Below are 20370 nucleotides of genomic sequence, written 5' to 3'. Positions count from 1 at the left end.
CCCTTCACAAGTATGCTTTCGGTATATTTTTCTCCGTTATAAAACCCACTTGAAGCAAAAGTCAGCATCATGGACGACATATCTGGATAGCGTTCCATTGATTGGGGGAGTGGCGAAAAATCTCATTTCAGGACACAAATTGTATCTTCCAGTTTTACAATGCTCACAAAGTTTGCATGGCAATCCTGGTTCCATTGCAATTCGATCACCAACTTTCAAGTGTTGCACCTCACTTCCGATCTCTGATACAACTCCTGATGTTTCATGGCCAACAATCTAAAATGAATTGGATTAGAATAAAATAATTTTAAAGAATTTTAATAGGTTTACCATTGGCTCTTTAACCACAAACGGTCCAATGGCTCCATGAGTCCAATAATGCACATCACTTCCACATATTCCTACAGTATGAACTCGGACCAAGACCTGTTTGGATCCTGGTTTCGGAATTGGAACCTGCTCCAGACGGAGGTCATCAACCCCATGAAGGACAGCTGATAGGTTGTCTTCGGACATTTCTTATCCTGAATGTATGGAAAATATAAATATAATTAATACAAGAAAATAAAGGAATCGAAAAAGAATAATAGAAGATAATGTTCTATTTATCGGTTTTGGGAAGCAACTGATAAGATATCACAGCACGTGTTGTGAAGACTGAGAGATGACAGGATATTCGGAGGTTCAGAGAATTAGTTCGGACAATGTTAAGATTGACCAATCGACCGTGTGATACGGGTTCGCAATGTTTCAAGGCGGAAAAGAAAATGAAAACTGAGAAATTTGAAGAAAATAGAAAAACTTCATTGGTTGTTTAATTGGTAAAATTATTTTGCAGGATTACTGGAATCACTAATTTCACTGAATTTAATAGTTGCCTGAAAATTAGTATCCTAGAGATATTTTTTAAAAAATCACCGTGAACACTAATAGAAGTCTATCCAATACTTCCCGTTTGAGCTCAATTAACTCAGTTTCTATAAGAGATAGCAAACACTTGTAAAATGATAAAATGTTTGTCATAATATTATCAACATTTTATCAGTTGACACATTTTAAATATCTCTCGTGGAAATTGAGATAATTGAGTTCAAAGTACAAGTATAGGGTGACCTTTTATTTGAGTGTTTTTGGTATACTATAGTAAGTTTATAGTTTGCCTGATCCGCATTGGATCTCTGATCTTTTTCACGAGTTTTCAGACTGCTTATTTTCCATTTACCCGGCAAGCTTTTTAATTGTAAGAACTAATTTTGTTTTGCTCATTTTGAAAATTTGACTCTTCTGGCTAGTACACTACTTCAAAGTGCCACTTATTTCAAAGATCAAACTTTTTCATCTTCCCTTCCATGACTTCCATGACTACCCTATTTCCCACTTATGCTCCTTTCGTAGTTTGTAATGCTGACTACGTGAGAGTGTCTCACTGTTCTCTGTGTTCTTGTGATCACGAATCAATAATACAAGAGACGCAGACACTACAATTACGCTCTTCTATGTTCTCTGCTGCGCTGTCGACTGGCTACGAAACCGGCTACAAACTACAGCCTAGTCGTCTGTCACACACTATTTCGCATCTTTGTAGTCTTGTCCTCTCGATATACGTCAAATACATTTTCTCCCAACACACACTCACAAACACTTCGTCCTTTTTTTTCCTTTTATTTTCTCCAATCTATTCTAGTTTCCAAAATTATAACAACCTTTGAATTCCAGATTTAATCAATCCAAAAATGTCAAATCCATCAGAAGAAAAAGTGGAACCATTTCATAGCATGATCATTGGAATTGGAGATCTGGGAGGAATCGGTGGAATTCTGGATCCAGCCAAAATCGAACCAGCTACTCCACCTACAGATCACTCTACAGATCATCCAGGAAACCAAATTATAGGAAATCGCGGGAAATTCGAAAAGCCAAATTGTGCAGTTTGCCATGAGGTTGGAGATGGATTGCATTTTGGAGCAGAGGCGTGTCGGTGAGTATCTTTGGAAATTAAATAAAATCTAAAGATCAATTTTTGGGTGTTTAGATTTTCAGAAATTCCCGAATTTTTCTGGTTCTTTCAATTTTCAGAAATTTAGGATCTCATGAGTTTCCGAATTTCTGAATTCGCGGGTTTCTGATTTTCTGGCGATTTTTAGTTTTTCTGGAATTCTCAACGTTCAAAAATCATTTCAAATTTTTGGATATCTTTTCTGAATTTTTGAATTCTTCTGGTGCTTTCGAGTTTTCTAGAACCCTTGAATTTTCAATTTTTTGGAAATTTTTGGATTTAAAATTTTCTGGAATTTTCCGAAATGCTCAATCAAAGTTACATTTCAGAGCTTGCACTGCGTTTTTTCGTCGAAGTGTGGCACTCAACAAAAAGTACGAATGCCGTGCTGGTGGAAATTGTGAGATCGCTTCAAGTGAGTTGTTATTTTCAGATTTAACCAATACATATTATATTCCAGATATTCGATGCATGTGCCGCTCGTGTAGATTCGACAAGTGCCTTGCCGTAGGAATGAATCCAGAATGTGTTCAAAACCGTCGAGATGCATTTGACAACACCAAAGAAGAACCATTGGCAAAAACTCCTAAGCTTACGGATATTCTCATGAAACCGATTCCACAATTCTCGCAACCTCAGATTGCTCCAACTCCTGTTTCAACAGCATCTTTTCTTGACTTTTCGGCATTCAAGGATCCATCAACAAGCAGTTTCTCAGCCTTTTCACCAGCATCTCTTCCCGGACTCAGCTCTTCTCCATCCCTTGAAACCATGCCTTTGTTGGAAAGAATGAGAATTAATTATGAGAAAATGGAAAGTGCAAGAACTGTTATTCATCGAAGAAAAGACGAGAATATTTTCCAACAAAAAGTTCCAAGAGCCATTAATTTCAAACAAGCTACGGAGGTGACAACCAAAGAAGTCTCGTTGGTTGCTGATTGGGTTGAATGGTGTTTCGATGATTTTGGTGCACTTCCGGTAGATCAGAAGACGATTCTCTATCAGAACTTTTTCATTTATTTTTGTATGCTTGAAAGAGCTTTTATGACAGTCAAAAGTGGTGAGTAGTTTAGAGTAATAGTTTTTAAAACTGTATCCGACCTTTCAGGAAGAGATGGGATATGTGTAATGGCTTCTAAAGACTACATTGACTACGTTAATCTTGAAAGTTTCTTCGAAGGGTGTGGAAGTGAAACTAGTGGAACACCAGAAGATATTGCTAAGTCAGTTTACTGCCAACCTTGGAGTTTCCTCATGCGTAAAACTTCAGAAGTTGCAGACTCATCCGTCCATCGTTCGAACTTCAAAGAAGAAGTCTTATAAATTTGATGCGTCTGGAGAATGTGGATCATTACGAGTTTTTTGCACTTTGCGTCATGCTTTTCTGGGATTTTGGACTGGAAGGACAATCAGATGAATGCAATGAAGTGGGAAGAAGAGTTAAGCATCGAGTGACCAGAGAGATGGCGTTCTACTTGAGAAATGTGAAGAAACACGAAGAACCCATGTATCGGATGGCTGGTGTTGTGGCAATTCTGCCAGCTCTTCAGGTATGTTTGGTGGACCAACTCTTTTCAAATCGCTATTGCTAAATTTCAGCGTGCTGTCCGTCGATTTCAAGAAGATATAGAAATGGCAAGTATATTCAACATCTATGCCCTCCCAGCCAATTTCTATAACATTGTGAATGGAAAGTTTACATCGTGATGATTTCTGACACACTGTGATAATTTTTCTTGTGATTGGTATATGCATAGTGATCTCTCTTTGACACGGTTTTTATTTTGTGATATTTTTTAAAAATGAAGACTGAAATAATTCGTCTACTCCCCACTTTGTATATCGTATCATAGTTTTATTCAAGCCATCCTGTTTGCAGCCTTCGGCGCTTCAAACGTCCAGCTGGCGCGCCAACGGCGCGAGTTCGTCGCTTCGCTCCTCAATTTTTTGGTCCTATTTTAAATAGACCTGCCAACTTCAAAAGCTTTGTTCCCTCCTGGGGAAACGGTATGACATGCAAAGATGAAAAGAAGACAGCCATCGCTTCACTTATTTATTATACACAAGAATGATGATACTGAACCAGTTATTCAATTAGTAGGTCAGTTAAGATTTCCGTGTAACTATGCTTGCTTAACATTGAATAAAGACTTTGATGACATCGGCCTTTTGGTTTCTCTTAAAGGCTTCCAGGGTATCTTCGAGTTTGTAATGGGCACGAGTCAGTCCCGAGAGATCCAGTTTCCCCGAGCTAAGAAGTTCAATGGCAGTTGGGTAGCTGGAATTCGTCTCGAACTAGAAATTAAAGAGTGATCTACATACCAATTAGCATATCTGAAGGTTCCTCGTATATCAACCTCTCTTGTGGCCGATTCGATAATTGGAATTTCAACTCTATCGGCTCCCAGACCAACAAGAACTATGACTCCACCTGATTTGGTAGTCTAAAAACAGGGAAATGATTATTTCATCTTCTTTCCGTTTTCTTCCGTTCTACTTACCGTTATCGCCGTCTCAATACTCGGCTGCGCACCGGTACACTCGACACAGACATGTGGCTGCTGTCCACCCAACGCGCTGATGATCTCCGCTCTTACGGCCTCCAACGACTTGCCTCTGCAAAATATCAAGGTTATTTTTACAACGCTCTTCCGCAGCCTCATTGGCTCAGTGGCAGAGCGTCTGTCTAGTAAACAGAAGGTCGCTGGTTCGATTCCAGCATGAGGCACCGAAATTTTTTGGGCAAAACGCTTACTTTACATTAATCGTAGCATCTGCTCCCAGCTTCTTGGCGAGGGAAAGACGACCGTCGTCTAGGTCGGTGATAACAACTTTTCCAGCTCCCACTGATTTGGCAGTTAGCAGATTGAGAACACCGATCGGGCCAGCTCCAAGGACTAAAACTCTATGTCCCATTCGAACATTTCCACGGCGACATGCATGAATAGCCACTGACAGTGGTTCTATGAGAGCTCCATCTTCGAAAGAGAGATTATCAGGTAGCCTGAATTTTTCCTTTCGGTATATTTTTCCCCGTTATAAAACCCACTTGAAGCAAAAGTCATCATCATGAACGACGTATCTTGATAGGGCACCATTGATTGGTGGAGTGGCGAAAAATCTCGATTCAGGACACAAATTGTATCTTCCAGTTTTACAATGCTCACAAAGTTTGCATGACAATCCTGGTTCCATGGCGATTCGATCACCAACTTTCAAGTGTTGTACCTCACTTCCGATCTCGGATACAACTCCTGATGTTTCATGGCCAACAATCTAAAGTTCATTGCATTTGATTAAAACTATTGTGATTGCTTTACCATTGGCTCTTTAACGATAAACGGCCCAATTGCTCCACGAGTCCAAAAATGTACATCACTTCCACATATTCCAACGGTATGAACACGGACCAAGACTTGTTTGGGTCCGGGTTTCGGAATTGGAACCTGTTCCAAACGGAGGTCATCAACTCCATGAAGAACAGCTGATAGGTTGTCTTCAGACATGTCTTTGCTGAATGTTTGTGAAGTAGCAATAGAAAAATACAAAAAAAAAGACCGGAAAAGAATAAGAGGAGATAATGTTCTATTTATTTTTTATTAGGAAGCAAATGATAAGATAACACAGCGCGTGTTGGGAAGATTGAGTGATCGGAAGATATTCAGAGGTCCAGAGAATTAGAAATAGGTTCGGACATTATTGACTTCTGGACTTTGTTAATGCGGGTTCGAAATGTTTCAAAAAGCGAGAAGTATATGAAAATTTAAGAATTCGAAGAAAAAAACTTTTTTAAACTTTTTTAAATGAATTGATACAATAATTTTTCAGAAATACTAGAATCATTAATTTTAATGAATTTAGTTGTCTGAAAAAATCTATGAGATCGTTGAATCGTGGAATCTGATACCAGTTCTTCATGAATCTGAAAGAATGTCTTCTTATCTCTGATTCATAATAAATGAGAGAATTGAACATATTTGTACCATAAACCTGTAACAGAAGGGCCCTTGCACTGTTCATTTTGTGCCATCCGTCGATTTCAAGAAGACGTCGAAATAGAAAGTATCTTTCACATCTACGCCCTTCAGCCAATTTCTATAACATTGTGAATGGAAAGTTTACATCGTAATGATTTCTGCTGCACTCTCTGACACGGTCGTTATTTTGTGATAATTCTATAATTCCTGAAATGAAGACTCTTACAACTTGTTAAGGTTATCTTACCCTGTTCGCCTAGTTTATCAAGAACAGTATTATTTTCATGTTTCATTGGTCACATAGACTACGCATGTAGTCTCTCTAACTGTCTCCATCTTAAGACAATTGATCGCACTCCTTCTTTTACTTCTACTTTTCTAGCAACCAGACAGGTCACCTGAGTGTTTTTCTCGTTTTTCTCCTCTCTACAATTTTGATGGAGTCTACAAATTCTCCAACCTATATTGAGCTGCAATCGAGAAAAACAGGAGAAAAGTCGAAATGTGCAATTTGTGACGATGTTGGAGATGGATTTCATTTTGGAGCGGAAGCTTGCCGGTTAGTAGTGGGGTTCTTCAGTGAATAAACAAAAAATAATTCAGTTTTTTTATTCTTCCCATCGGTTAGAAAAAAATTCAATCCAGTAATTTTGAGAAATTTTTAGCTCAGATGAATACAATCTAATTTTTTCAGCGCATGTGCAGCGTTTTTTAGAAGAACTGTTGCGTTGGGAAAGGAATATGAATGTCGACAACATGGAAATTGTACAGTGAACACGAGTGAGTTAGAGATTAAGTGAGAAAGTAGCTATAATTCTCTTTTGTGGCAGTTGTACGATCGATTTGCAAATTTTGTCGACTCAAGAAATGCTTCGAAGTTGGAATGAAATCGACAAGTGTTCAACCAAAACGAGAAATCTGCAAAACAAAGGAAAACGGTCAATTGAACAAATCGGAGAGTTCAACTTCAATGGAAGTCAGTTCACATACATCTATTACAGTCACTCCAACTTTAGACGCAATGCCAACGTTTGCAAGAATGAAGGAATGTTATGAAAAATTGGAACACGCTAGAAATGTAGTTCACCGTGGAGATGGAGACAACATTTTTGAACAGAAGACCCGTAGGCCTTTGAATTTTTATAAAGCCCTCGATTGTTTATCCAAAGAAATTCCACTGGTTGCTGATTGGATTGATTGGTGTTTCGATGAGTTTAGATTACTTCCTGCAGATCAGAAAAACTTGCTTTATATGAACTTTTCACCATTGTTTATCGTTTTGGAGCAATCCTATCTTACTAGTATGTATGGTTAGTTAACGTTTCGTCGATGGATATACTAGAATTCATGATTCCAGGTGGAGAGAATAAGTTGGTGTTAGCATCAGGAGATTATGTGGAATTGAACAAACTTGAAGAGTTTTTTACGGATCAGGTGCTCGGGATATGCGGAAAGAAACTGGCAAAGTGAGCATATTAAGCATGAATTTTATAATCAATCCCTTATTCAGAATATTTGGACCATCTCTAGAGCTCAACGTAACATTCCTCGAGTTGATGAGAGACGAGAAAGTAGAGCTCTACGATTTCTTTGCTCTCACTGTTGCATTATTTTGGGACCATGGACTAGTCGGACAATCTGAGGAATGCAGAAATATCGCTAAAAAAATGAAAGGAGATATTGTGAAGGAGTACACATACTACCTGAAACACTTTAAGGGAGTTGAAGATCCAATTGGAGAAATGGCTCTGAAAATTTCGCTTCTCACGTCTCTACAGGTACTTTTTTCTCAATTTGTAATCTCACAGTTGCAAGAATATCAAAAAATCTTCCAGAGGGTGTCCCATCGATTCCAAGAAGATATGTCACTAGCTCAAATTTTCGATGTTTATACTATTCCTGCGAATGTGGCAACTGTTCTCTTTGGGAGATGCGGATAAGACCTAGTACATTTGTTTTTACTGAAATCGTTTTTCTCTTTCGTTTCCTGTGATTTTTTACGTGACCATCTACGGGGTTTTTTTAAATGTATGTCTCCTAGCACCTGATGCAGCCACTCAACAGGTAAAATGTCAGCTCCAGAAGAAGTAGAATTCGATAGCAATGTGAATTTGAAAAATTTAAGCATAAACTAAACATTCCATTTTTCCAGGAGCATTTTGCTTTAATCTTCGCCGCGTTTTCTATTGGTCTCATTGTTCTCATATTCGCACTTCGTGGGCAACGAAAACGGATTCTGGAAGAGAATATGTTTAAGCAACGGGTCCTGCTCAGCCAGATTTTTGATATGTATATGATGTAAGCATTTTGTATAAATTAAAAAGTGGATAATTTGTTTTTCAGAAAAACGGAGACACTTAGAATACAGAAGGAGCAGCTTGACGTTCATCGTCATGTTTTGAGAACTGGAAAAATTGAGGAGAAGAATTGAACATGTGGATGCACATAAAAAGCATGATTGTTATTGAACTTTTATTGCACAAAAATATGATAAAATATATAATATGAAGTGATACAATGACCAGTGTACAAACACAGAACAATTTCGAGATCGTTACAAATCTAGTGGCCCGTTTTCAAGAAACTAATTTGGTTTTTGAAGACTTCTCCTGCTCAAATCCGTCGTTATCAAACACTTGTTTTTGAATTGGCTTCAGTGGAACCAATCTTTTATCGAAAATAATCCATAGGAAAGTGGTGAACAGCAGCAGAATACAAAGGAATTCCCAAGCTCTTCTCGGTCCATAGGTAGAGTAGATCAAACTGAAAGTTTTCATTTTAACTGAAGATTCTCTTTTTTTAAACCAACTTACGTAATGAAAACTGGAGCGAAAATTCTAGCTGTGGTGTTGGAGATGTCATATAAACTTTGCTGAGTTCCTTGACAATCTGGATTGAGAAGTTTCGAGTAGAGTGTCGCATTTGCCACGTTGATGAATGGCATGAATAGTCCAAAACTGAGAATGTAGCCGACATAAAATGTCCATTCTGGAGCAATAGTCAGATTTGAGCACCAAGTGAAATGAGCCTCATCGCATCCAATTAAAGTTTCATTGGAGAACTCGACATCCAAAACATAGCTAGAGTAAAATTGCCAGGAATAAGTGGCGAGGAGATGACAAACGAATAGAATGAGAACTAGGGAGTTAAAGATCTTGTCGCGAACACTGAAAATTATAAATAGGAAAAAAGGATCGGAGACAACTTACACTGTCGACAATTTAGTGAAGATGATAAGAAGATAGAGTACGGTAGCAATGAGTCCGGTCGTCAAATAGGTGGTTGCCATGCTGGCAACTGCTTCCTGAAAATACAGTACATTGATCATAGTTCTTCCATCGGTGATTCACCATAAAACGGTTCAATAGCTATTTTTATCACCGTTTGAAACCAAAGAAAGACCGTGGGAGTTTTAAAATTTGACGAAAAAACAAACCTGTCTTGTTTGAAAATACATCATCATCAGAATTGCTGGAGCGAGGGTTTCCACAGAAATTTGCATGAAATTTTGAACGAATCGAGTGAGCATGCAGATGAGCATGGCGACGATGTCAGAGCTTGGATACTCATCCTTGATGGTTGGGTATTGACTTTCAAGATCTGTGATCGCTTTCTTGTCAGATTCCTCAGCGATTTCTTCCTCGAACAGCACAATTAGGGATACAAATCCAACCATAGTCAACACGATTCCAAGGAACGCTGGGGCATTGTTGGAATGGATTGAAAGAATTCCTGGGAGAACCACAAATCCAACTTCTCCGAGTGGTAAAAACATCAATTGAAGGCCAGGTCCGACTACTGTTCCAACTGATCTTCCTCCAGAAATCGAAGCCATCGCCTTGGATCGATCTGATGCGGTTGAATGGAGAGATGCACAAGTTCTCATTGGACTCGAATTTCCCATTCCGAATCCACCGAGAAGTCGAGAGAGCATCATGATGTGAGCAACCCAAGTTGGAGGAACGGAATCCACGAGGAGGTAGACGAGGTTAGAAGCGAGCATCAACAAGAAACCACAGTGCATCGGAGGGGCGCTCTAAAATTAGTAGATGAAGTTAGGATTGAAAAAATGTTATTGATGAGGGTTACTGTAACTTCTAGTAGTTTGAGATTTTTAAAGGATAACTTACACGATTGGTTCTACTGTTCCACCATCCTAAAACGAAGCATCCAATGCAGTGCCCCAGACTAGAAGTGGCCATAATCCATCCGAATTGCGATTCGGTAGCTGTGGAATCCAGCTTTTTCAAATACGAAAACATTGAAGTGAGATAAATAGAATATTGGGTGTTCTGAATCAATGAGAACACTCCCATCAGGTAGACCACTCTCCAATTGGTACGTTCACAGGGCATTTCTGAAACGAAACTAGCAATAGTAATAAATCAAGAGAAGAAACAGTTCAAGAAAAAAGGCGGAAATGATATATTTTTGAATACAGCAAGCTATCTACGGAATCATGAAAATTTTCCCTGTGGAGGCGGCGACCCCCCCCCCCCCCCCTCCTTTTTCCCTTTTTATATTTTTCCGAACACTCTTGATGATTTTTTGCTTTTCTTCCTTTTTTTTTCTTCAAATGGTGACGTGTCAAATAGACTGGTTATCATGGTTGTGATTACCTTTGTCCGTCTTTTTGTACCAGTCAAAGTTGGTATGGTTAAGAAGGTGTGGAGGAACATTTGAAATTAAAAAAAAACGGTTGAACAGGAGAAAAAGAAAACAAAGCAAAAAAGGAAAATAAGCACTGGGGAGCGCCAGGGAATTTCAGAAAATTTTCTTCTTGCAAGTTTTCCCTGAAAAAGAAACTTTTCTGCAAAAAATTCAAGATGCCCAAATTTTCACACTGCATTTGTTTTTCAAAGTGCTGTTATAAAATCAAGTATCTCTTCACCTGCTCCCATGCCATCTTTTATATTCGAAAGCTATGCATAAAATTATCTGAAAAGGGGTGGGGTCCTGCACGCTGGATGACCAAGTTTCTCGTACGTCACCTGATGTTTGTCAGGTCGCACGGTGGTCTTGCTTCTCATTTCCAGTTTACTGTATTCCGTATTTTTTTTTTCAGCAGAATTGACAACGATTGTCATGTCAGTGATATCATCACTATGAACGATCAAATCGAGAATTTTCAGACTGGTTTTTGATACTGATACCGGGTTTTGTTTTGATTAGACTATCAGAGAGTTCATTCAAAGGTTTAAAGTTGTTGACTCACTTACCATCGGTATCACCTAATAGACGTTTGGTTTGATCAGATTCTATCATTGGAGAATACGACTGGAAAATGGATTATTTGAACCCACCTTTTATCCGATTTTGTATTGTTTTGCTCATAGGGTAGCTTGAATAAAAACATGAGTAATGTTATTTTTGTACTTTCTGGAGATTCATATGTCCTTTTTTGGAAATCAAGTCAAACAAAAATGATAAGGAGCGGTTTAAAAATTGATAACGTTTTCCAGTCTACCGTATTTCAGCGAACAGAAGCCCACCCTTTCACTTTGAGCTTTACTAGTTGATCACTTTTTTCATATCTTTCAGAGGAATCGAGATAATTGAGCTCAAAGTTGTCGGTTAGGGTAGGCTTCTATTAGAAGAAGTACGGAAACAACTGATGTGATTTTTTCCATGTTCACTGAAATTTAATATTCAAAGCCGGTGATATCTGTAACCTTACAAATGATGTTTATAGATGTTATAAAATTTGTGGTCCAGTAAGCCGTGTGACAATATTCAGAATGCTGTAAAACCTGTAATGACCCCCACACTGTCAAGTTTGGGCTCAATTATCTCAATTCCTATGCAAGGTATCAAAAAAACTGTATTGATAAGAAACTTCTGATATTATAATGAACAATATATCAGTTCACAACTTTTTTCATATCTTTGACAGGAACCGAGAAAAATTGGCTCGAAGTTGACATTTATGTGCCCTTCTATTACAGGTCTTTCGGTATGTTGGCCAAATCAACCAGCCAACTCCGTTTTCCATCTTGCCAACCAGTCGAGCCACGTACATGTTTTATGTGAATTTTCAGTTATTAGATGTGCTTCTCCTCCAATTCCAGTGCTGAAAATGACGAATTTTCGAAAATCCGTTACTTTCGTAATTTTGATATTCTGCAAATGCTACTGCGGAGTGCTGTGCAAGTTTAATAGCTGACTTGATAATTTAAATTTTCGCTTTTCCAGCTGAATCAACTCCAAATGCCACACAATCAACGCCAGAAGAAAGTACTGGAATAATATCTTCAAGTGTTACAGTAACCCATTCCACTTCTAACAATTTCTCTACAGTACCCACCGAAACACCTCCAGATGTTCAGATCACAACAAAAAAAACAACAACAACAGATGCATCAACCATCCTTCAATCTGAAGAATCAAAAACTACAAGTGTTCAGGAATCCAATGATCTTTCGAAAACCTCATCAACCATTCCAACAACAATAAAAACCGCTGCAAAGGAAAGTTTAAGGTAGGCGGAGGAGACAAAAAATGTGTTCTTTGAAATTCTATATTTTCGTGTTGATTCGAAAATCGGAAGATCGAAACTACGAAAGTACGGAAACAATGTTTTGTTCTATTTTGTTCTGCAATTCGAATCCGATTACTGTCTTTTGAATGTGACGTATTTACTACGCCTGCACTTTTTGATTCCGAAATGAGACGGATTACTCTACTTGGTTGTTGATGAGCAAATGTTTTTCCTCTTTGAAATGTTTTTCAGAGATTCTAGCACTTCAACATTTGCTCCTTCGGAATCTACAAAGTCCACAACATTGACGATTTCTTCAACATCCAGTGGAGCTCCAGCCCTTTCAAAATCTGGCTTCCCTCACCGACCTTCTCTTTTTCGCTGCCCAAAGTTATTTCTGGATGAATATGCTGTTTCTGGATCTGGCGAAAATGGTACTTGTGTTGAGCCCGAAGATTGCAAGCAAGATAAATTTCATAAAAGAAAGGACATTCTGTGAGTTTTCGAAGCTACCGTAATTCCGCTAGCAAATGCCCACATTTGCCATCAACATTAAGCTACATACATTATCTCGCCTCCTGTGAATGATATAAAAAATTGAATATCTTTGACAGGAATCGAGTTGATTGAGTTCAAAGTTGCTCTTTGAGAAAAACAAATTTTCAGTACGAAATGTGTGCAAAATGAAGATCAGACGGATTCTGGATGCTGTTACAGTAGGAAATATTGGTTTCCGAAATAAAACATGAAACGTATTAATTTCAGTGAGCACTAAAAGTCTTTGTTCTCAAGGATCGGTAGGGGTCAAACTCGTAGAGTGTGAAACTTTGGACGACTGCAATTTGGACGATGAACAATCACAGCGATGGTGTGATCCGGTTTCAAAGTTTTGTTGCCAATGTATGTCTTTTTTTGCATTTTGAATCATTTTTTGTTTTTAATTTTGTTTGTTTTTTCATGGGGTAACGGGGATTACGGTGAATCCCGTTTTTTCGAGTTAAAAATTGTAAGGAAAAGTGTGATAGGGCAGCCTGAAGAGCTAAACTAAACAGGTGAGGCGAGATTGCCGAAAAGTGTACAAACGGCGGTTGAAGATTTGGGAATTGGCTGTAATATTTTTTTTTGTTTTTAACAAAACTTTTTACGAAGGAACATCGTTTTTTTAATCATGATCCGATTGCTAGTGCTTATATTTTGTACTTTTAATCAAAAAATGTTCCCCATCTGCTTAAACATGCCAGTTATAGCCAGGTCTCATGTCTTCAGCCGCCATTCGTACGTTTTTCGTCAACCACACCTTACCTGTGTATCCTTACATTTAAAAATGTTTCAGTGGACAATAAAAAAGAGCTCTTCTGTCCAGTTCGTCGTATTCCTCTGATGGGTGAAACTAAATGTACTCATGACAAGGGAAACAACACATGGGTATGTCCCAATTCGGTCGGATTTTGTGTAGAACAGCACTGTTGTCCACCTGGTAAGAAAAACTTACAGTCTTGAAAATACTTCCTATTTCTATAAGGCAATCAAAATATGATGCCTGGAAAAAAGCCATACGAAACGAATATCGACTGTACGGATAGTACAGTAATTTCCAAAACCTTATTATTTGGATACTGTGATCCACTAACTAAAAAAATTTTCATAATGAGTGAGAAAAACTATGAAGGACAGGATAATAAAATGCTTGACGCTTTTTGTATGAGTGGAAGGTGAGAAATCATTTCCAGTCAAAAACCAACCAGTATGTTTTCAGAGATTGTGGTCGATCCTATGGAACTGAAAATGTTTGTGTGAGAACTTCAACTCAAACACCTCGATGCTTCATAAACCCGAGGGTTCGGAAGTTTATTTTCAGCTCCAAATAATTTTCAAACAATTTTCAGAGCAAGTACCACTCTCCAGAGACGCGATCTCTGTTCTGGGTATCCACTGTGAGCTATGTAACTCTTGGAACTTCAGTTCTCGCTCTTCTCTTCACAATTCTACACAGAATCTATACAATTGATGACTCGTTTCCAGGGGAACGATCTGTTTCAGAAGAGCAATCTCAACCTTTGGTGTTGTCTGCGCAGTAGAATATGAATAAAGTTTATTATTAGAATTTGATCTTATTTTTTGGATTTTTTATGAGATTTAACAAGTGTCTTGACATCTCTTCTGTGTAGAATCGAATCTTTTGTCAACGCTTCAATGGCCGCAGTGGCAACGGCTTCCTGGCGACGTTGTTGAAGGGCTTCGCGGTATTGCACTGGGAATTATACAGCTACAGTCATCCTAAAATATTTCTAAAACTCACTAGAATGAATAATTAACAACCCTCCCCATGCAATCGACCAAAACCATCCAACAAACAGAAAGGTAATGGTGAAAAATTGGGAGATTCCAACGAGCAAATTGACAACAAGAGTTATTAGTTTTCGACCTTCTTTCATATTTATCCGTGGTTGTCCCATACATAATGCAGAGAATCCGGATATTATTGTGCCTGAAATAAAGAATAAATTTGAAAAAATTGAAAACCAGATCCTTCCTACCAGATCCCGGAATGAAAATATTGAAAAGTAAGCATGTAATCGCAACTGGAACTGGAAGAAATGGTATGGCTTCGTGCATTGTTGTGATGTCATTGGTTGGTAGATTCACCTGAATCAGCTAGTTGTTTTAAGAAAAAGCAAGGATTTTCGGGTCAGGATTCGATATTTCGAAAATTCCAAAAAACCGAAATGCTAAAAGTTGACGAATTCAGAAAATTTTGAATTCCGAAAATTCAGAAATTTTGAAAATCAGATAATTCCAAAATTTTTCAAACCGGATATTTTGACATTCTGTCCGAACCCCTGAAAATGAGAAAAAGTTCTTATTTCCCACCTTGTCTCCAGACTTTGGCTCCTTTTGTGTATGTGCTTCTTCTTGAGCTGCTATTACTATTCCCGTAATATTGAATGCATTCGATTGCACATTGACTTGTAGAATACCCTCAGATCGACCATATTCGATAATTCGAGGAATGGTTTTTTGCACCAATTTCCAGCCACGAACCTTTTCAGCTAAACAAAGTCGTTACTATTATTCTGATACAAACAAATCGAAACCGTGGAAGAGGAACGCCGGTGGCCGTGGCTGAAGGTACCACAACGACAGCCGCTACGGTAACCTAAAAATTAAGCCATTCTCCGGATTTGTTCACTCGTTTTTCACTGTTTTCCGGTGGTTTTTCTGTTATTTTTTCCCAAGAGAAGTCAGAAAATAAACATTTTGGATAGTGAAAAATAGACTGAAAACGCACGAAAATCGAGAAAACAAACCCGGAAAATAAAACTATTTTTAGGTTACGGTAGTTGTCCTTGTGGGACCTTCGGCTACGGCCACACGAGTTTCTCTTCTATAGCTCCGATTTGTTTGGATCGGAATTACACTAATTAAAAGAAATTGAAACTAACAGGTAGACAGAGCATTTGATATTCCATCTGTTACGTTTTGAATCATTTTTCCTTGTTTTCATTCACAATATAATAATACTAGAAGTAATAGTAAAAAAGAAAGAAAGGAATGTCTGGGTTGAAGAAAGAAAAATAGTGGTCAGGTGGAGCGGAAAGCAGGAGGAGTGGTTTCCGGAGCTCCAAGGACAATTATGTGGGTACGAAGAAGAGAAGAAGGGAACCGAATGACAAGAAGGATCATGTCAAATGTTGTGCATTAGGCCTGCTCAAAAGATTATGAAATTTCAAAATCTTTATTTATATTCACTAATTTAATTTCAAATGGAAGAAGAAGAAAAGTGACACGTTTATGAGGATGATGTGATAGTTGATGGTGGAGTTATACTCCCAACGAATTCTTCAATAATCTCGGCCAAACGGGGCGAACGACAAATGAATTTATGCCCCAGGCCGTCTTCAGACGAGAATTCTCGATATCGGATATCCCGTTCAGCTTCTTTTGCCGCCTCGTACAGTGCTCTGCCTAATTTGACCGGCAGAATTTTGTCGTCCTCGGCGTGGAGGATAATGATCGGACAGGATACTCTGAAAAGAACGAAATTATTTAGAAATATATTTAGATGTTATTCTTGTACTAAACATTGGAACTACGAAAGAGAAAGATGGCAGAAGGTGTCATATCGAAAACTACCGCAACTTAAAAATATGTCATTTTTCCCGTTTTCCATTTTTTTTCGTCGAATTTTCTGTTATTTATCCTCACAAATGTCGTGAAAATAAGAATACGTTACGGTAGTTGTCGTTGTGGGACCTTCGGCCACGGCCACCGGCGTTTCTCTTACACAGCTCCGATTTTTCCGAACAAAAACTCAACACTTACGATCTAATTCGTTTATCAGATTGCATGGTGAGACCGACGCTGTTCAGCGGTCGAATGATTATTCGATCCACCATAAAATCATTCATCCAGCTGAAGACAGTAAAAATCGGATGATTTGTGACGGCGTCTTTCAGATTGTTGAACGGAGCTTCGAGGATAAGACCACATGGAGGTTGTTGCTCTATTGACAGGTCTTGGACCAGTTTGCACGATACACTGAAACCAACAAGAACTTCAATCTTCTCAAAAAATCAATAATGGCTTACCCAGTTCCCATAGAATGTCCCCAAACAATGATATTCGTCTTCCCACATTTTTCCTTCAACCATTCGTACACCGATCGCGCATCTTCAACGATTCCAATCTCTGTCGGTGTGCCTTCTGAATCACCGTAGCCCCTGTAGTCGAAACAGACGACGTGATAATTCCGATCACTGAGCAAGTTGTACATTTCGACGCGATGATAGAATGTTCTATCGAACGAGTTGCCATGCGCGTAGAAGATGATTCTAGAACATTCCTGTTATTAAAACTTCAGTTTTTAGAAAATCTACACCAACTTGTCTTCTGAATCTCTCATCAAATCGTCAAAATCTGATTCAGTTGGGTGTTTTCCTTCTGTTCTCCATTCTAAACTCAACCGGTGTGGCAGAATGTGCCAAACGCCAATTTTTCCACTTTTTCCGGGCAAGTGAAGAGATCTTCCGATAGACGTAACGTTGTTGGATGCCAGATCATTGTAATCGGTGTTTGGCAGGCGTCCTTAACAAGGTAACATAGATCGAAGATAAGAGATAAGATAAGAAACACACACTTCGGTGTGAAAAGGGAAAGAAAGAGAAAACTAACGGAAGTTGAGGAAGAAGATGAATTGCGTATAATGTGGAAGGAAGTAGACCAGTATTGGAAGGAAGATGACAATCGAGAGGACTAGAAGAGAAATACATAACAGCAGTGGTTGAATAAGTGCACTGAAATATTACTGGAGTTAGTATTAGTTCCCAGGAATTTCAACTCACATAAAATAGCCTATCATGGTGTTGGTGTTTTGTTAATTAACCGCTGCCATTCGAGTAGTCGAGTCACCTGAATGAATGCGAAATGAGGTGGTGGACAGTGTACTTTTGAAAGTGAAAATAAATGAAATGAGGCAAAAAACTGGAATTGCCTAATAGAAAGATGAATAGATGAGAATTGTGAGAAGCAGACGGATAAGACAGACACCATCTATGCGAAAAAGCTCACACCAGACATTTATTGATTTTCCCTCCCCGGTTAGTGTTTTGTTTGTACTTGATGACGGTCAGGAGGAGCGCCTGACCGCCTGTCCGATTTATTTTTTTTTGAAAAATCCCCACAATGTGATTTTTTTCACAAGACTACTGTCGACAATTTTCTGCCAACACAGAACTTCTGAATTGCGGCATTTTTCTGACCGTAGTTACACATAAATTAATTATTCTTGCAAGTTTTTGCTGTTTTTTCCAGTTTTTTCTTAAAAAATCGAGATTTCAACTTAAATATTTTAATAAAAAATGTTTTCTTAGGCTTTCATTCAAAATGACGACTCTCCGACCATTCGATGTGGACGATATGTTCAAGTTCAACAATGTCAACTTGGACATCAATACGGAAACAGTAAGTATTTCCCTTAATTTCGATTTTACAAACAAAAAAAATTTCCAGTACGGTTTCCAATTCTACTTGCACTACATGATCAATTTCCCGGAATATTATCAGGTTGCCGAGCATCCAAATGGGCAAATCATGGCCTACGGTGGGTTGGAATTTTTAATTTTATCATCTAATATTTTTATTCAGTTATGGGAAAGATCGAAGGACGCGATACCAACTGGCACGGGCATGTTACAGCTCTCTCCGTCGCAGCAGACTACCGTCGACTTGGACTCGCTGCTTACATGATGGAATACTTGGAGAAGACTTCTGAAGCGTGGGGGTTTCTATTAAAATTCCCTCGATTCAAAGCTAACTTTTTCAGACGAAACGCGTATTTTGTCGATCTCTTCGTGCGTGTTTCCAACACCGTCGCCATCGAACTATACAAGAAACTTGGCTACGTTGTCTATCGACAAATTTTAGGATATTACACTGGAGAGCGAGACGAAGATGCCTATGATATGCGAAAATCTCTGTCACGTGATCCTGAAAAGAAGGCGATGGTCCCTTTATCACATCCGGTGCACAGTCGAGATGTGGATTAACAATAGGATGTTTGGTTGTAGTATTTATTTCTGCATATCTCTGGCTTCTTATTCTTCTTTTCGTAATTACAGATTTCTATTTCTATTAAAATTGTTCAATTTTTAAAGATTTAATTGAGCTATTATTGAATCGACAACATGTGTTTCTGAATGATCCGCATCGATGATAATCACATTTGGCTCGTTGCTCCCCGGCATTTCAAGTGTTGCTAGTTGGCTGTCAAGTAGTATGGATGGCATGAAGTGCCCGGGACGAGACTCGACCCGTTTTTGAAGAACTTCCCTGCAAAAATTGAAACGATGGATGCGTGAAAATGTGCGAAAAAACGGACGGAAGTGGGCGAGCGAATTTAGAGTTGTTTGTTGTGTCCATTTTCCTCTCTCTTTTCTTGCCTTCTTCCACTTTTTATTTGAACTCAACACAAATTCAACTTGCCTTTTTAAATTCAACAAGACGAACATACCGCCTCCTCCGGTGTTTCCTTCCGTTGTCGGAGGGAGATTTTCCGAAAGAACGGAACGATACAACTTTTTCAAAGCCGAGCAAGCTATAACACATCCAGGATTACTTCTGGCAAATGCATTGATCAGTTGAAGCCATGGAAGACGATCCTCATCTGTTAGAGGAATTCCAGAACGCATTTTCTCGATATTTTCAGGTGGATGGAAAGTGTCACCATCTTTGAATGTCCTGTTGAGTCTTGAAGCTAGGGAACTACCAATTGTACTTTTCCCACAACCACTTACGCCCATCACGAAGATTGTTAGCTAGAAAACATTTATTGAATTACATATAAAAACAAAATTATACAAAAATAAATGTTACATCATTGTTTGACATCCTTCGTTGGATCAATCGATTCAAATGGAGGAAGGTAGAACCAGCGGGCAACCGACGCGTAGAATGGAACTGAACAGATGATTGTTTTGTGACCAGAGAAACTTGAAAAATGTTACCTGCTGATAAGGATCGAATGATTTGACGAGTCACTGGTCTTGTTGCATAGTATCCCACTGGTCTTGTAGCAAAAATGATGTAGCAGCCGATGCCAAAAAGACTGGAGAAATAGAAGGAAGAATTTAGAAGCAAGGACGATGAAAATTTATACCTGCCGGTGCCAATAATTTTGCACGAAACGCAGTCTTGTTCGGCAGCAGTTTGAGTAGTCGTGGAGGAAGCCAGCTGCAAATTGTTTTTCATTTTTTGTGAAGCTCAAATTTTCGATGGAGACTACACTTGGGTTCAAGCGAGGGGGTCAGAAAAAGCGCCCCAGCAAACTCGTAGGCCAGAAGAAATTTAATAATTTTAAAATGAACGCGGGTTTGAACTAGATCATGATCTATTTCTTAAAAATCAACGAGCTGCAACGCGCG

The 20370-nt window shown here is 38.7% G+C and overlaps 10 protein-coding genes and 1 non-coding gene across 11 annotated transcripts in view; 5 read left to right on the top strand and 6 right to left on the bottom strand.

Annotated features, from left to right (window-relative positions):
* The window catches only part of CBG08605, a gene marked incomplete at both ends in the record, with an annotated part of 1751 nt that extends 1235 nt beyond the window's left edge, over nt 1–516 (bottom strand). Inside the window, 2 exons of the mRNA XM_045237339.1 lie at nt 50–276; nt 331–516. Coding sequence (XP_045093809.1) covers nt 50–276; nt 331–516 — 413 coding nt within the window. The remainder of the gene's footprint in view (nt 1–49; nt 277–330) is intronic.
* Nucleotides 517–1733: 1217 nt separating this feature from the next.
* Nucleotides 1734–7913, top strand: Cbr-nhr-205 (the record flags this gene model as incomplete). The annotated part of the gene is made up of 12 exons (XM_045237338.1): nt 1734–1978; nt 2326–2411; nt 2457–3056; nt 3105–3219; nt 3267–3546; nt 3596–3699; nt 6356–6532; nt 6668–6753; nt 6804–7283; nt 7331–7439; nt 7484–7751; nt 7809–7913. 12 exons carry the CDS (start codon nt 1734–1736, stop codon nt 7911–7913), a joined length of 2655 nt encoding a protein of 884 aa, XP_045093808.1.
* Nucleotides 4130–5502, bottom strand: CBG08607 (the record flags this gene model as incomplete). The annotated part of the gene is made up of 6 exons (XM_002636268.1): nt 4130–4274; nt 4319–4440; nt 4498–4612; nt 4752–5000; nt 5046–5272; nt 5317–5502. The coding sequence occupies 6 exons, from the start codon at nt 5500–5502 to the stop codon at nt 4130–4132; spliced, it is 1044 nt and encodes a 347-aa protein (XP_002636314.1).
* CBG28649 lies at nt 4653–4724 on the top strand. Its single transcript has one exon. It is a non-coding gene (tRNA).
* Nucleotides 7914–8042: 129 nt separating the features above from the next.
* CBG08608 lies at nt 8043–8404 on the top strand (the record flags this gene model as incomplete). Its single annotated transcript, XM_002636269.1, has 3 exons — nt 8043–8078; nt 8126–8271; nt 8317–8404. 3 exons carry the CDS (start codon nt 8043–8045, stop codon nt 8402–8404), a joined length of 270 nt encoding a protein of 89 aa, XP_002636315.1.
* A 145-nt stretch (nt 8405–8549) lies between these two features.
* Nucleotides 8550–10328, bottom strand: CBG08609 (the record flags this gene model as incomplete). Its single annotated transcript, XM_002636270.1, has 5 exons — nt 8550–8736; nt 8787–9140; nt 9183–9277; nt 9410–10009; nt 10104–10328. The coding sequence occupies 5 exons, from the start codon at nt 10326–10328 to the stop codon at nt 8550–8552; spliced, it is 1461 nt and encodes a 486-aa protein (XP_002636316.1).
* Nucleotides 10329–12049: 1721 nt separating this feature from the next.
* On the top strand, nt 12050–14529 carry CBG08610 (the record flags this gene model as incomplete). The annotated part of the gene is made up of 9 exons (XM_045237337.1): nt 12050–12119; nt 12166–12451; nt 12704–12946; nt 13118–13167; nt 13217–13351; nt 13785–13928; nt 13974–14163; nt 14208–14289; nt 14338–14529. The coding sequence occupies 9 exons, from the start codon at nt 12050–12052 to the stop codon at nt 14527–14529; spliced, it is 1392 nt and encodes a 463-aa protein (XP_045093807.1).
* Nucleotides 14530–14562: 33 nt separating this feature from the next.
* On the bottom strand, nt 14563–15940 carry CBG08611 (the record flags this gene model as incomplete). Its single annotated transcript, XM_002636272.1, has 5 exons — nt 14563–14702; nt 14751–14939; nt 14989–15097; nt 15323–15501; nt 15895–15940. The coding sequence occupies 5 exons, from the start codon at nt 15938–15940 to the stop codon at nt 14563–14565; spliced, it is 663 nt and encodes a 220-aa protein (XP_002636318.1).
* Nucleotides 15941–16241: 301 nt separating this feature from the next.
* CBG08612 lies at nt 16242–17810 on the bottom strand (the record flags this gene model as incomplete). The annotated part of the gene is made up of 6 exons (XM_002636273.2): nt 16242–16479; nt 16775–16990; nt 17041–17283; nt 17335–17536; nt 17624–17745; nt 17794–17810. 6 exons carry the CDS (start codon nt 17808–17810, stop codon nt 16242–16244), a joined length of 1038 nt encoding a protein of 345 aa, XP_002636319.2.
* Nucleotides 17811–18334: 524 nt separating this feature from the next.
* On the top strand, nt 18335–18996 carry CBG08613 (the record flags this gene model as incomplete). The annotated part of the gene is made up of 4 exons (XM_002636274.1): nt 18335–18412; nt 18461–18551; nt 18596–18725; nt 18774–18996. The coding sequence occupies 4 exons, from the start codon at nt 18335–18337 to the stop codon at nt 18994–18996; spliced, it is 522 nt and encodes a 173-aa protein (XP_002636320.1).
* Nucleotides 18997–19098: 102 nt separating this feature from the next.
* Nucleotides 19099–20191, bottom strand: CBG08614 (the record flags this gene model as incomplete). Its single annotated transcript, XM_002636275.1, has 4 exons — nt 19099–19764; nt 19836–19906; nt 19954–20054; nt 20106–20191. Coding segments are annotated over 4 exons (924 nt in total), but the record flags the coding sequence as incomplete, so codon positions are not given.
* Nucleotides 20192–20370: the final 179 nt, after the last annotated feature.

Source organism: Caenorhabditis briggsae (genome assembly GCF_000004555.2).
Source record: "Caenorhabditis briggsae complete genome, chrV, whole genome shotgun sequence".
Lineage (NCBI taxonomy): Eukaryota > Metazoa > Nematoda > Chromadorea > Rhabditida > Rhabditidae > Caenorhabditis > Caenorhabditis briggsae.
This window is presented reverse-complemented; position numbering and strand designations above follow the sequence as displayed.